The 13,987-nt window shown below is 36.3% G+C and overlaps 2 protein-coding genes across 2 annotated transcripts; both read left to right on the forward strand.

Moving 5' to 3' along the window:
* The first annotated feature begins 5,343 nt into the window (after window positions 1–5,343).
* Window positions 5,344–8,334, forward strand: LOC135679558 (monoterpene synthase 8, chloroplastic-like). Its single transcript, XM_065193433.1, has 7 exons — window positions 5,344–5,594; window positions 5,686–5,956; window positions 6,495–6,873; window positions 6,942–7,160; window positions 7,250–7,388; window positions 7,480–7,725; window positions 7,800–8,334. The coding sequence occupies exons 1-7, from the start codon at window positions 5,376–5,378 to the stop codon at window positions 8,112–8,114; spliced, it is 1,788 nt and encodes a 595-aa protein (XP_065049505.1). The 5' UTR covers window positions 5,344–5,375; the 3' UTR covers window positions 8,115–8,334.
* Window positions 8,335–10,797: 2,463 nt separating this feature from the next.
* Window positions 10,798–13,656, forward strand: LOC135679559 (monoterpene synthase 7, chloroplastic-like). The gene is made up of 7 exons (XM_065193434.1): window positions 10,798–11,071; window positions 11,163–11,436; window positions 11,839–12,217; window positions 12,287–12,505; window positions 12,595–12,733; window positions 12,825–13,070; window positions 13,145–13,656. Exons 1-7 carry the CDS (start codon window positions 10,853–10,855, stop codon window positions 13,436–13,438), a joined length of 1,770 nt encoding a protein of 589 aa, XP_065049506.1. The 5' UTR covers window positions 10,798–10,852; the 3' UTR covers window positions 13,439–13,656.
* Window positions 13,657–13,987: the final 331 nt, after the last annotated feature.

Below are 13,987 nucleotides of genomic sequence, written 5' to 3' on the forward strand. Positions count from 1 at the left end.
AGCGAGATCCAAACAAAGGCAAACTGCTTTGTAACGATGATCGACGATGTTTATGATGTCTGTGGTACCTTGGACGAACTCGAGCTCTTCACTGATGCTGTTGACAGGTGATGATCAAAATCTCCCGCCATTATCAACCACAACCTCATATTTATTTCGGTTATTTCAATATGTAATCTGGTGGACATTTTCAGATGGACATTAATGCGATCGACAAGTTCCCGGAGTACATGAAGATGTGTTTTCTAGCAGTCTTCAACACTGCAAATGATGCAGCTTATAGAATCACGAAAGAGAAGAACTTGGACATATTACCCTACCCAAAGAGAGCAGTAACATACTATCGCTTTCATGATCATCTTACTACGTCAATCACCTGATTTCCTTTACCGAGAGGAATGCACAGTGTTATTGCTTCAGTGGGGAGATCTACGCAAAGCATACTTGGTGGAAGCAAAATGGTACCACCGGGGCCACGTACCCAAGCTAAGCGACTACTCGGACAACGCATGGATGTCGTATCCGGCCGTATGTCTCTGACTAATGCTTTTCGCATGAGCGAAGACTTAACTCAAGAGGCCTCGAAAAGCTTCCACCGCATTTCCCCAGAAATCACACGGCCGTCGTGCATGTTTCTGCGGCTTTACAATGATTTGGCTACCTCGACGGTGAAAAGGTTACTTCATACATTTGAATGCGGAGCTTACAAAGCAGTTTGCCATCATGATATCTTCCAAGGGCCATATCCTTACGCATGCTCTGGATCAGGTTGAACTCCAGCTTAGCCAATTCAAGTAGAATAATAGGGTTCATGGTCGCTTCCGTTTGGTATGCTTCTATGAACCACCTGGTGTGTATGCATCCTTTGCATCCTCCAATTCAGTGGAATGGAGCCGATATCTCTTTGTATATGGATCTCATGTTGGCCTAATATGTCCCGAGGTTTTCGTGAGGTATGTTGTTAAATCCGCCCATTCAAAGGGTTTTCTATTGTAAAATCGTCCGATCACTGTATAGAGCATCAGAAACTTCGTTGTCGGCAGCCACCGGCAATCCTCTACCCAATAAATGCACTGCTCGTCTGGTAAAATTCCAATGACCGTTCATCTATTTTGAGTGGCCATAAATATAGTACATGGAATGAGCTGGAATCGTCCGCACTCCTCGTGGATCGCATCTCGGCGTACGATGAATAGTGCTCAGGCAAACGAGTGGTCAATATCACCTGCGTTGTTTGGCGAAGACACAGCGGCAGCGTCATGTAATGAACACGAGGGTTCAACGCTCACGTGTCGCTGTGACGAAGACACCGGAGCTGCAAGTTGAAGAGCCCACGAAATCAGGTGGAAATCAAGGGAATTAGTCGGGTTGCGTGGCCCGTGCCGCATCTACATCAACCGACAACAAATAATATTTGCAGTCTTGTCTTGGCATTCCTGCTGCGTGGGGTGGGGTATGTAGGTGAAATATATCATCAATTCAAAACTCAACTATATTTAAATCTTTTATTATTATGTTATGAGATCATTCAGATGTGATCCACGTGTGATTTGATGATGTTGCCATTGGATGTGATCAAGATCGTACATCAATTTGGGAATGCTCCCGCCTAATCTCAACTCGAGTAACGATGAACTTTAAGTCATTTGTCAAACGGATGACATTCGATCTCACAAAAAAAATATATTAAAATATTAATCAGTCTTATGTCATTAGAGATGCTTAGCTACTAATGTTAGTAATAAAATATTACTCTCAATTCTCATAAAATGTCCTTATTTTTTTTGTAATACTCTAAATATATTTTATCATTGTCAATGTCTTTTTCTCCCTATAGTAGTAGTAATACTCATGATCCTCATCATTTTCTCTTACGAGTGGATATTATTAATTGTCTATTATTTTTATCTTATAATAGTCGCCATCATCCCTTTCTTAGTTTTGTCGTTCTCATGATGATCGTCTTCATCTTGTCACTATGATCATATTATTTTATTTTATATATAACTTTTATGAGTATATATATATATATTTATTTATTTATTTATCTATATATTTATCTATATATTTGAATGGGACATGGATATCACAGTACACACATATTTATCTACACTCTTCTCGTTGTCTCACACCCGCTCGCACTCTATGACGTCAAGATGTCCTGATGAGACAAGATGCTAGTTTCTCACTCATTCACATATGACGAATACAAAGTAAATTTTCTTAATAATAGAGATAGAAGAACGGAAACAACTAAAAATAATAGAGAAATTCTAGTTTGATTTGTTTCATTTTTTTCATCTTTGTTTTTATTTTTTTGTTCCCTAAGTAATCCAAAAGATTAGATTATAATTATTCTGATTGTTGTCGTGAAACAACTTATAGATTAATCAAATTTATTTAAATAAATGATAAAATAAATTGCTCTTATATCAAATGACTCATTTGTGTAGGAAATCCCATCCAGTTTGTGAAACATGGATCGATCTTCATGATAGAACATCTTAGTTAAGGCAAATTTCTAATGTTAATCTTGAAGTTATTAATCCTAAATATACTTTTTGGATCCATTAAGATAATCTTCATAAAAGTACTATCATTATCTTTTTCTCTCTCTTCAAATCATTCCTTATGTAGTCTTTACATTCTCTTATGAAGTGTTGCTTAAACTTGCAAAAATGTATGCCAACCAATCTTATGATCATCTCATATAATTTCTAAAAACTCTATTCAAACTTTCTAAGGGTTCAAAATATATTTCTAACTATATGTAAGCTATCAAAACTCAAGTTAATGCATGTTTTGATGGTGAAAGTCTCATTTTTTATGTATTAAATAGTCTTGGTTTAGATTACAAGGAGATCTCAATTACGATTCATGGTTACGATATCCTTTGAAGAACTTCATTATAAGTTTTCTAACTATGAATCTTATCTTGAGCGAGAGTCATCATCTTCTGATACTATTCCTAGTACTGTCAATTTTACTAACAAATCTAACTTTAGCAATAAAGACAAAATTCATAACCAGAAAGATAACCATTCAAATAATTATTCTAAAGGCAACATGTGGTATCATTCTAGAGGTAATATACAATAATGTTATAATAAAAATATCAACAAATCTAATCAATAATTAAACAATGAAGTCACTTGTTAAATATGTGACTTGCAAGGCTACGTTGCTAAGAAATGTTGTCACTTGCAAGCTGTTATTCCATAAATGTTTCAACCTTCATGCCCACCTAATTTTATATATTATGCTACACCAGTTTTCATTACTACCACCGTGTGCTCATTCTGAAGGCAATATATGGTATCATTCTAGAGGCAACATGCAACAATGTCATAATAAAAGTGTTAGGTCAATAATTCAACAATGAAGTCACTTGTTAAATGATGAAAAGAATAGAAGATAAGAACAATTACTGAAGAAGCTTTATTGAAGAAATGAAAAATGCTTCAATACATTAACATTAACATGTTCCCTCTCCTATTTATAGAGAAAAGGATTTCCTTCAACAGAATAGAGGATTTTCCTCAACAGAATAGAGAGCTTTCCTCATATAATTATATAGTTGGGCAAGAGCAGCACAGGCATTCCCTTCGTTCTCCTTAAGTTCGCCCTTCGTTCTCCTTAAGTCCACCGACTGTTGGCAGATCAGCGAAGACAGCGAAAGCTACCGCGGTGAGGAAGATAAGGATTGGTCGTGGAGCCTCTTAGGAATGTGACTGCAGCGACATTGGTCGTTGGCCGAAGACAAGGGCGAAGTTTCGCTTTTCTCAGTGACATTGGTCGCTAGCCAAAGGCAAGAGCGAAACTTCACTTTTCTCACTGCTCTGAGACAATGATGAAAAGAATAGAAGATAAAAACAATTACTGAAGAAGTTTTATTGAAGAAGTGAAAAAGCTTTATTGAAGAAATGAAAAATGCTTCAATACATTCCCTCTCCTATTTATACAGATTAGGAGAAAGGATTTGGGGAAATCTTATCTTCTATCATTAAATAATATATGACTTGTAAAGCTATGCTGCTAAGAAATATTATCACTTGCAAGTTGTTATTCCATAGATGTTTCAACCTTCATACCCACCTAATTTTATGTATGAAGAATATAATGTTTCGTTATAGAATAATACATGAGACATCCTATCCAAGTCAAAACCTTGTAGGGTATAAATAGTTTTTCCATATCAAAAGAAGCCCCGATAAATCCATTAATAAGTATAAAGTAAGACTTATTATAAAGGAATTTTATCAAAGTCCAAGCCTTCAGTACTGACACATTTAGCCTAATTGTGAAGCCAAAAATAATTTAAATAGTCTCCTCATAATCAAGAGTTGCATCGAATATTGCAAGTGCATCAACTTGAGTTTTGATAGCTTGTATATAGTTCAAAATAAATTTTGTGCCCTTAGAAAGTTTGAAAAGAGTTTCTCAAAATTGCATGAAGCAACCATGAGATTGGTTGGCATATATTTTTGCAAGTTTAGACCATACTTCATAAGAGGATTTTATAGAGACTAGGTAGGGAATGATTTGAAAAGAGCAAGAGGCAATAATAGTATTTCTAAGAAGATCTTGATGGATCCAAAAAGTATATTTAAGATTAATAACTTTAATATTATTTTCTCTAATCGTTTGAGGAGAGTAAATGATGGTATCATTTAAATAACCCATAATATTATAATCAATTAAAAGAGAATAAAATTGAGTATACCAAGAGGTTTAGTTTGTAGATGAAGGAGTAAGTATGAGATGAGTGACTAGTTGAATATGAATGACAGCAACATTGATGAAGAAATGAGTATTTTCTAAAATATAGGAGTTGGGGAAGATATGAGATGAGTGACTAGTTAAATAAACGAAGGAATAGGTATAAATCAACAATAGGAAAGAGTTATAATACTACCTTCAACATAACGAAGGAGGAGGTACAAAGGTAAAGAGAGGATCAAGAAAAAAAAAAACCCATTGAAGCAACTAGGGTTCTCATCAAGAAATGACTAGTTTAATTTTATTAATACTAAATATGAATTTATATACACAAAAAGATATTATGATAATTATATGATTTTTTTTAATCAATAATACATATAAAATATTTATTAAATCCTTTTATGGATTTAAGAGATGACGTTGAAAATCATAATAATATATTATCATAATTTTTATGATTTAAAATTTTGATAACATAATATTTAAATATTAAAAATATCATGATAATTTTATCATAATTTATTTTTCTCAATAATATCTTTTCGTATAATCACGTCAGAATGTCTCATTCCATGATATATATGAAGGAGAAGTTCTCCGTCTGATACAAAAAACGTTCTGGGTTTGCCAGCTACAAGTAATCAGACCAAATAATGTCTCTCCACCTTCTCCCTATCGTTTGTGCCACATCCTTCCCTTGCAGCAGCGTCAGTACGTTCCGGCGGATCGCCTCCTTCGAACACCATGGCAATCATCCATGCTCCTCTCCACGCATCAGATGCAGCGGGCAACCTCTTTTACGGAGATCAGCCAATTACCAGCCAAACTTGTGGACTAATGACTACATACAGTCACTCACAAGTGACCACTCGGTTGGCACCATAACATCTTTGTATTCTAAGCTTGCTTTCTTCTCTCAGATGTGCTATTGTGTATATTGATTACTTCTACTTGTAAATCTAGATGGATGAGCAGAATGCTGCAAGGATAAGTAACTTGGAGAAGGAAGTTGTGAAACTGATACAGGAGAAGAAGGAACTTGAGGACCAGCTTCACCTAATCGATCACCTACAGCAGCTTGGTGTGGCATATCACTTTAAAGATGATATTAAGGATGCTTTAGGGAGCATTCATGGATCCCTGGAAGACACAAGCAAGCTGCTGAAGGACAATCTCGATGCAACAGCACTTCTCTTCAGGCTTCTCAGAGAAAATGGTTTCGATGTTTCTGAAGGTCGTTCACCTCACTTACACTACGCCTGTCTGATAAAATCGAGTAGAGTTCTAATTATGACACGTAAAGGTCTACTTCAACTAATATTTCTCCTGAAATTTTCTAGACTGATGGTTACAAGGTGTATAAAATATATACACAATCTATTCATCTCGACTAGAAGCTACATATATATATACATACATATATATGTATGTATATATATATATATATATATATATACATACATATATATGTATGTATATATATATATATATATATATACATACATATATATATATATATATATATATATATATATATATATATATATATATATATATATATATATATATATATATATATAGCCGAGGGATGCAGCCTAGTCAAGACGAAATGGGAATATTCTTCAGTCTCTCTAATACATCCATCCTAACCAACATGTTATTGTATGTGCTTAGTGTATAAGAAAATGGTTGATATGCTCATGAAGCCTTAACCTGGGTTTGTTCGTTCATGGTGCCGCAATCTAACGTCTCGATGAACTTTGTGACTAAAGATATGTTCAGAAGATTCAAAGATGAGAAGGGCCACCTCAAAACTTGCCTCCAGCATCAGACTAAAGGAATGCTGAGCTTATATGAAGCTTCCTACCTTGGAAAGGAGGGGGAGTTTGTACTGATCGAAGCCATGGACTTCACGACAAAGCACCTCAAGAAGCTCATGGAAGAGGGATCACTTGAGCCTCGTTTCAGGGAACATGTGGCCCACGCCTTGGAGCTTCCACTGAATTGGAGGATGGAAAGGATACACACCAGGTGGTTCATAGAAACATACCAAAGGGAAGCCACCATGAACCCTCTTCTACTTGAATTGGCTAGGCTGGACTTCAATCTGATCCAGAGCATGCATAAGAGAGAACTCAAAGAAGTGTCGAGGTAAACTAAGCTAGTCATGAATAGTATGTACTTCTCTCGTCTATTAAACAGTGAACTTGGATCGCCAGATGGTGGACCGATCTCGGTCTTGCACAGAGGTTGCCATTCTTCAGAGACAGGTTGATGGAGAACTACTTGTGGACAGTTGGTTGGGCCTTTGAACCACAATTTTGGAGCTTTAGGGAGATGCAAACGAAGCTACTTAGCTTAATAACTGTAATCGACGATGTTTACGATGTCTATGGTACCTTGGACGAACTCGAGCTTTTCACTAATGTTGTTGATAGGTGATGAGAAACTCCTGCCTTTCTTTATCAACACATGAACGTTATATTATCCATGATCATCACAACATATGTTCTTCTGGACATTTCAGATGGGATGTAAATGAAATCGACAAGCTTCCAGGGTACATGAAGTTGTGTTTTCTTGTAGTATTCAACATGGCAAACGATGTAGGATATAGAGTCATGAAGGAGAAAGGCTTGGACATAATACCCTACCTTAAGAGAGCCGTAATATATACAGCATTAATTTGTTTCCTTTCTTCTCTTGCACATCAACCACCTGATACCTTTCTTCTAAGGACTATTCCTCTTGGTTCAGTGGGCAGATGTTTGCAAATCATACTTGGTGGAAGCGAGGTGGTACCACCATGGAAGTACACCCAAGCTTGGTGAGTATCTGGACAACGCATGGACATCGGTATCAAGCCCTTTGCTTCTGACTCATGCTTATTGCATGAGCGAAGATTTAACCGCAGAGGCATTATCAAACATCTGCAAATACCAAGATTTTGTGCGACGATCGTCCATGCTTTATAGGCTTTACAATGATTTGGTCACCTCGAAGGTATGCAAGACGTCAACTCAACACATACGGAATGTAATATCTCCTCTGTGTCGTTGTTGTCTTTTGTTCTTCAGGCTGAGGTCTCGAGAGGCGATGCGCCGAAATCTATCCAGTGCTACAAGCATGAGAAAAGCGTGTCAGAGGATGTAGCACGTGAGAAGTTGAGAGAACTGATCAGGGTCAATTGGAGAGCACTAAATGGAGATCGTACTTCGTCTTCTCCACTGGAAGAATACTTGAAGAGGGTGGCAATCAGCATCCCTCGGATGGCCCAATTCCTGTACGAACATGGAGATGGATACGGCATTCCGGATGGAGAAACCAAAAATCAAATCGTGTTATTGTTCATCCAACCTATCGATCGAGATTTAGATATATCCCAAGAATAAAGTGATCGGAATGGATCCGATATCTCTTTGCATATGGATCTCATGTTGATCTAATATTTCCCGAGGTCTTCGTGAAGTATATGTCGTTGTATGCGTCCGTTCTAAGGGTTGTCTATTGTAAAATTGTCTGTTCACTGTTTAGCCGATCATAAACTTCGTTGTCGCCAGCCACCTGCAAGTCTACCCAATAAATGCACTGCTCGTCTGGTAAAATTCCAAAGACCGTTCATCTATTTTGAGTGGCAATAAATATAGTACATGGAATGAGCTGGAATCGTCCCCACTCCTCGTGGATCGCCTCTCGGCGTACGATGAATAGTGCTCAGGCAAACGAGTGGTCAATATCACTTAGCGTGCTGTGGAGAAGACAGAGCGGCAACGTCATGTACAGGACATGACGTTCAATGCCCTCGTGTCGCTTTGACGAAGACACTGGAGCTGCAAGTTGAAGAGCCCACGAAATGAGGTGCAAAACAAAGGCAATTACTATCGTTGCGTGGCTCGTGCCGCATCTACATCAACCGACAACAAATTATATTTGCTGTCTTGTCTTGGCTTTCCTGCTACTTGGGGTGGGGTACGTAGGTGAAATATATCATCAATTCAAAACTCAACTATATTTTAATATTTTTATTATTATATCATGAGATCATTCAGATGTGATCCACGTGTGATTTGATGATTTGCCATTGGATGTAATCTAGATCGTTCATCGATTTGGGTATGCTCCGGCCTAATCTCAACTTGAGGAACGATGAACTTTAAGTCATTTGTCAAACGGATGACATTCGATCTCTCAAAAATTATATTAAAATATTAGTCAGTCTTATGTCATTAGAGATACTTAGCTACTAATGTTAGTAATAAAATATTACTCTCAATTCTCATAAAATATCTTTATTTTTTTTTAATACTCTAAATATATTTTATCATTGTCAATGTCTTTTTCTCCCTATAGTAGTGGTGATACTCATGATCATCATCGTTTTCTCCGACTAGTGAATATTATTAATCGTTTAAATTTTTTTATTTATTCTACTACTTTTATCTTATAATTGTCGCCATCATCCCTTTATGAGTTTTGTCGTTCTCATTTCATGATGATCGTCTTCATCTTGTCACTATGATTCTATTATTTTATTTTATATATAACTTTTATGAGTATATATATATATATATATATATATATATATATATATGAATGGGACATAAATATAACAATACTCTGATAATAATATAAATTTTAAAAGCTTCGTTATTTTTTTTTGAAACCAATGGAATTTCTTATTTTCTCACCCATCCACATACTTCTAAACATAAGGGACCGTGGAATGTCATCATCGATACATTGTCTAAATTGGCCTTTTACTACTTACTCAAGCTTCCTTACATCTTCAATTTTGGTCTTTTGTATTTGTCATATCAACTTATCACATTAATCGTATGTCTACTCTAGTTTTAAACATAGTTTCACTATTAAAAAATTATTTTTAATAAGATTTTATCAACATCTAAGCCTTGAGTACCATGATACATTTAGCATAATTGCAAAGCCAATAATAATTTAAATAATCTCATCATCATCAAGAGGTGCATCGACTATTGCAAGTGTATCCACTTCAGTTTTGATAGCTTACATATAGTTCAAAATATATTTTGTGCTCTTAGAAAGTTTGAAGAGAGTTTCTCGGAGTGGCATGAAACAACCACGAGATTGGTTGGCATATATTGTTGCAAGTTTGGACCACACTTGAAAAGAGATCTTGAGGGAATTGATTTGAAAAGAGAGAAAGAGAGAGGCAATTATAGCATTTCTAATAAGAAGATCTTGAGGGATCCAAAAAGTGTATTAAAGATTAATAACTTTAAAATTACTTTCCCTAATCGTTCGTGGAGAGCAAATGATGATATCATTTGCATAACCCATAAGGTCATAATCGATTAAAAGAGATTAAAATTAAATATACCAAGAGGTTTAGTTTGTATATGTGTGTTTAATAGGAACTTGGACGGCAACATTAATGAAGAAAAGAGTATTTTCTAAAATATAAGAGTTGGAGATGATACGAGACAAGTGACTAGTTGAATAGCCAAAGGAATAGGTATAAAGCAACAATAGTAAAGAGTTGCAATGCAACCTTGAAGGAGGAGGCACAAATCAACAATAGCAAAGAGAGGATCAAGAAAAAAATAAACCCTTTCAAGCAACTATGGTTCTCATATAGAAATGACTAGCCTAATTTTATTTATACTAAGTATGAATTTATATACACAAAAATATATTATAAAATATGATAATTATATAATTTTCTAAATCAATAATAAATATAAAAATATTTATTAAATCCTTTCGTAGATTAGGAGATCATGTTGAGATCATGATCTTTATTATTGATATAATCATAATAATATAGTATCATGATTTTTATGATTTAGAAATTTGATAATCTAATATTTAAATATTAAAAATATCATGATAATCTTATCATAATTTATTTTTCTCAATAATATATTTTCATATAATCACGTGAGGATGTCTTATTCTATGATATATATATATATATATATATATATATATATATATATATATATATATATATATATATATATATATATATATATATATATATATATATATATATATATATATATATATATATATATATATGAAGCAGAAGTTCTCCGGCTTATACAAAAACATTCTGGGTTTGCCAGCTACCAAGTAATCAGACCAAATAATGTCTCTCCACCTTCTCCCTATCGTTTGTGCCACATCCTTCCCTTGCAGCAGCCTCAGTACGTTCCGGCGGATCGCCTCCTTCCAACACCATGGCAATCATCCATGCTTCTCTCCACGCATCAGATGCAGCGGGCAACCTCTTTTACGGAGATCAGCCAATTACCAACCAAACTTATGGTCTCATGACTACATACAGTCACTCACAAGTGACCACTCGGTTGGCACCATAACCTCTTTGTATTCTAAGCTTGCTTTCTTCTCTCAGATGCGATATTGTGTATATATATTATTGCTACTTGTAAATCTAGATGGAGGAGGAACAGAATGCTGCAAGGATAAGTAAATTGGAGGAAGAAGTTGTGAAACTGATACAGGAGGAGAAGGGACTTGAGGACCAGCTTCAACTAATCGATCACCTACAGCAGCTTGGTGTGGCATATCACTTTAAAAATGATATTAAGGATGCTTTAGGGAGCATTCATGGATCCCTGGAAGACACAAGCATGCTGCTGAAGGACAATCTCCATGCAACAGCACTTCTCTTCAGGCTTCTCAGAGAAAATGGTTTCGATGTTTATGAAGGTAGTTCACCCCACTTACAATACGCCTGTCTGATAAAATCGAGTAGAGTTCTAATTATGACACGTAAAGGTCTACTTCAACTAATATTTCTCCTGAAATTTTCTAGACTGATGGTTACAAGGTGTATAAAATATATACACAATCTATTCATCTCGACTAGAAGCTACATATATATATGCATACATATATATGTATGTATATATATAAATAGCCGAGGGATGCAGCCTAGTCAAGACGAAATGGGAATATTCTTCAGTCTCTCTAATACATCCATCCTAACCAACATGTTATTGTATGTGCTTAGTGTATAAGAAAATGGTTGATATGCTCATGAAGCCTTAACCTGGGTTTGTTCGTTCATGGTGCCGCAATCTAACGTCTCGATGAACTTTGTGACTAAAGATATGTTCAGCAGATTCAAAGATGAGAAGGGTCACCTCAAAACTTGCCTCCAGAATCAGACTAAAGGAATGCTGAGCTTATATGAAGCTTCCTACCTTGGAAAGGAGGGGGAGTTTGTACTGATCGAAGCCATGGACTTCACGACAAAGCACCTCAAGAAGCTCATGGAAGAGGGATCACTTGAGCCTCGTTTCAGGGAACATGTGGCCCACGCCTTGGAGCTTCCACTGAATTGGAGGATGGAAAGGATACACACCAGGTGGTTCATAGAAACATACCAAAGGGAAGCCACCATGAACCCTCTTCTACTTGAATTGGCTAGGCTGGACTTCAATCTGATCCAGAGCATGCATAAGAGAGAACTCAAAGAAGTGTCGAGGTAAACTAAGCTAGTCATGAATAGTATGTCCTTCTCTCGTCTATTAAAAACTGTAACTTGGATCGCCAGATGGTGGACCGAACTCGGTCTTGCACAGAGGTTGCCATTCTCCAGAGACAGGTTGATGGAAAACTACTTGTGGACAGTTGGTTGGGCCTTTGAACCACAATTTTGGAGCTTTAGGGAGATGCAAACGAAGCTAGTTAGCTTAATAACTGTAATCGACGATGTTTACGATGTCTATGGTACCTTGGACGAACTCGAGCTTTTCACTAATGTTGTTGATAGGTGATGAGAAACTCCTGCCTTTCTTTATCAACACATGAACATTATATTATCCATGATCATCACAACATATGTTCTTCTGGACATTTCAGATGGGATGTAAATGCAATCGACAAGCTTCCAGGGTACATGAACTTGTGTTTTCTTGTAGTCTTCAACATGGCAAACGATGCAGGATATAGAGTCATGAAGGAGAAAGGCTTGGACATAATACCCTACCTTAAGAGAGCCGTAACATATACAGCATTAATCTGTTTTCTTTCTTCTCTTAAACATCAACCACCTGATACCTTTCTTCGAAGGACTATTCCTCTTGGTTCAGTGGGCAGATGTTTGCAAATCATACTTGGTGGAAGCGAGGTGGTACCACCATGGAAGTACACCCAAGCTTGGTGAGTATCTGGACAACGCATGGACATCGGTATCAAGCCCTTTGCTTCTGACTCATGCTCATTGCATGAGCGAAGATTTAACTGCTGAGGCATTACCAAACATCTACAAATATCAAGATTTTGTGCGTCGATCGTCCATGCTTTATAGGCTTTACAATGATTTGGCTACCTCGAAGGTATGCAAGGCGTCAACGCAATACATTCGCAATGTAATATCTCCTGTGTGTCATTGTTGTCTTTTGTTCTTAAGGCTGAGATGGCGAGAGGCGATGTGCCGAAATCTATCGAGTGCTACATGCATGAGAAAAACGTGTCAGAGGAAGTGGCACGTGTGAAGGTTAGACAACTGATTAGGGTCAATTGGAGAGCACTAAATGGAAATCGTACTTCCTCTTCTCCACTGGAAGAATACTTCAAGAGCGTGGTAATTAACATCCCTCGGACGGCCCAATTCTATTTCGAACATGGCGACGGATATGGTATTTCTGATGGAGAAACCAAGAATCAAGTCGTGTTATTGTTTATCCAACCTATCGAGCTCTAGATATATACCAAAAATAAAGTGGTCGGAATGGATCTGATGTTTCTTTGCATATGGATCTCATGTTGATCTAATATTTCTTGAGGTCTTCGTGAAGTATCTTCTCCTTCGAGTGGATATTATCGATCGTATTAATTTTTTTTTATTTTTTTTCTACTACTTTTATCTTGTAATAGCCACCTTTATCTATTTTATGAGGCTTCGTCATTTTCATTTCATCATGATTATTTTCATCTTGTCACTTCGATCCTATTGTTTCACTTTGATTCTATTATTTTATTTTATATATAGCTTTTATTGGTATAAATATATCATTGAATGAGACATGCTCGTTGAATGATAGTACAGTATACACATCTTTGTCTACATTCTTCTTGCGGTCTCGCTCTCGGTCGCACTATATGATGTCAAGATCTCCTCGCGAGGCAAGATGCCAGCTTCAAAGGCTTCTCACACATTGACATATGGCCAGTACAAAGTAATTTTTCTTGATAATAGGGATAGAGGAACGGAAACAACTAAATAATAATAATAATAATTTAAAAATAATAG

The sequence above is a fragment of the Musa acuminata genome, chromosome BXJ1-7, assembly GCF_036884655.1.
Source record: "Musa acuminata AAA Group cultivar baxijiao chromosome BXJ1-7, Cavendish_Baxijiao_AAA, whole genome shotgun sequence".
Lineage (NCBI taxonomy): Eukaryota > Viridiplantae > Streptophyta > Magnoliopsida > Zingiberales > Musaceae > Musa > Musa acuminata.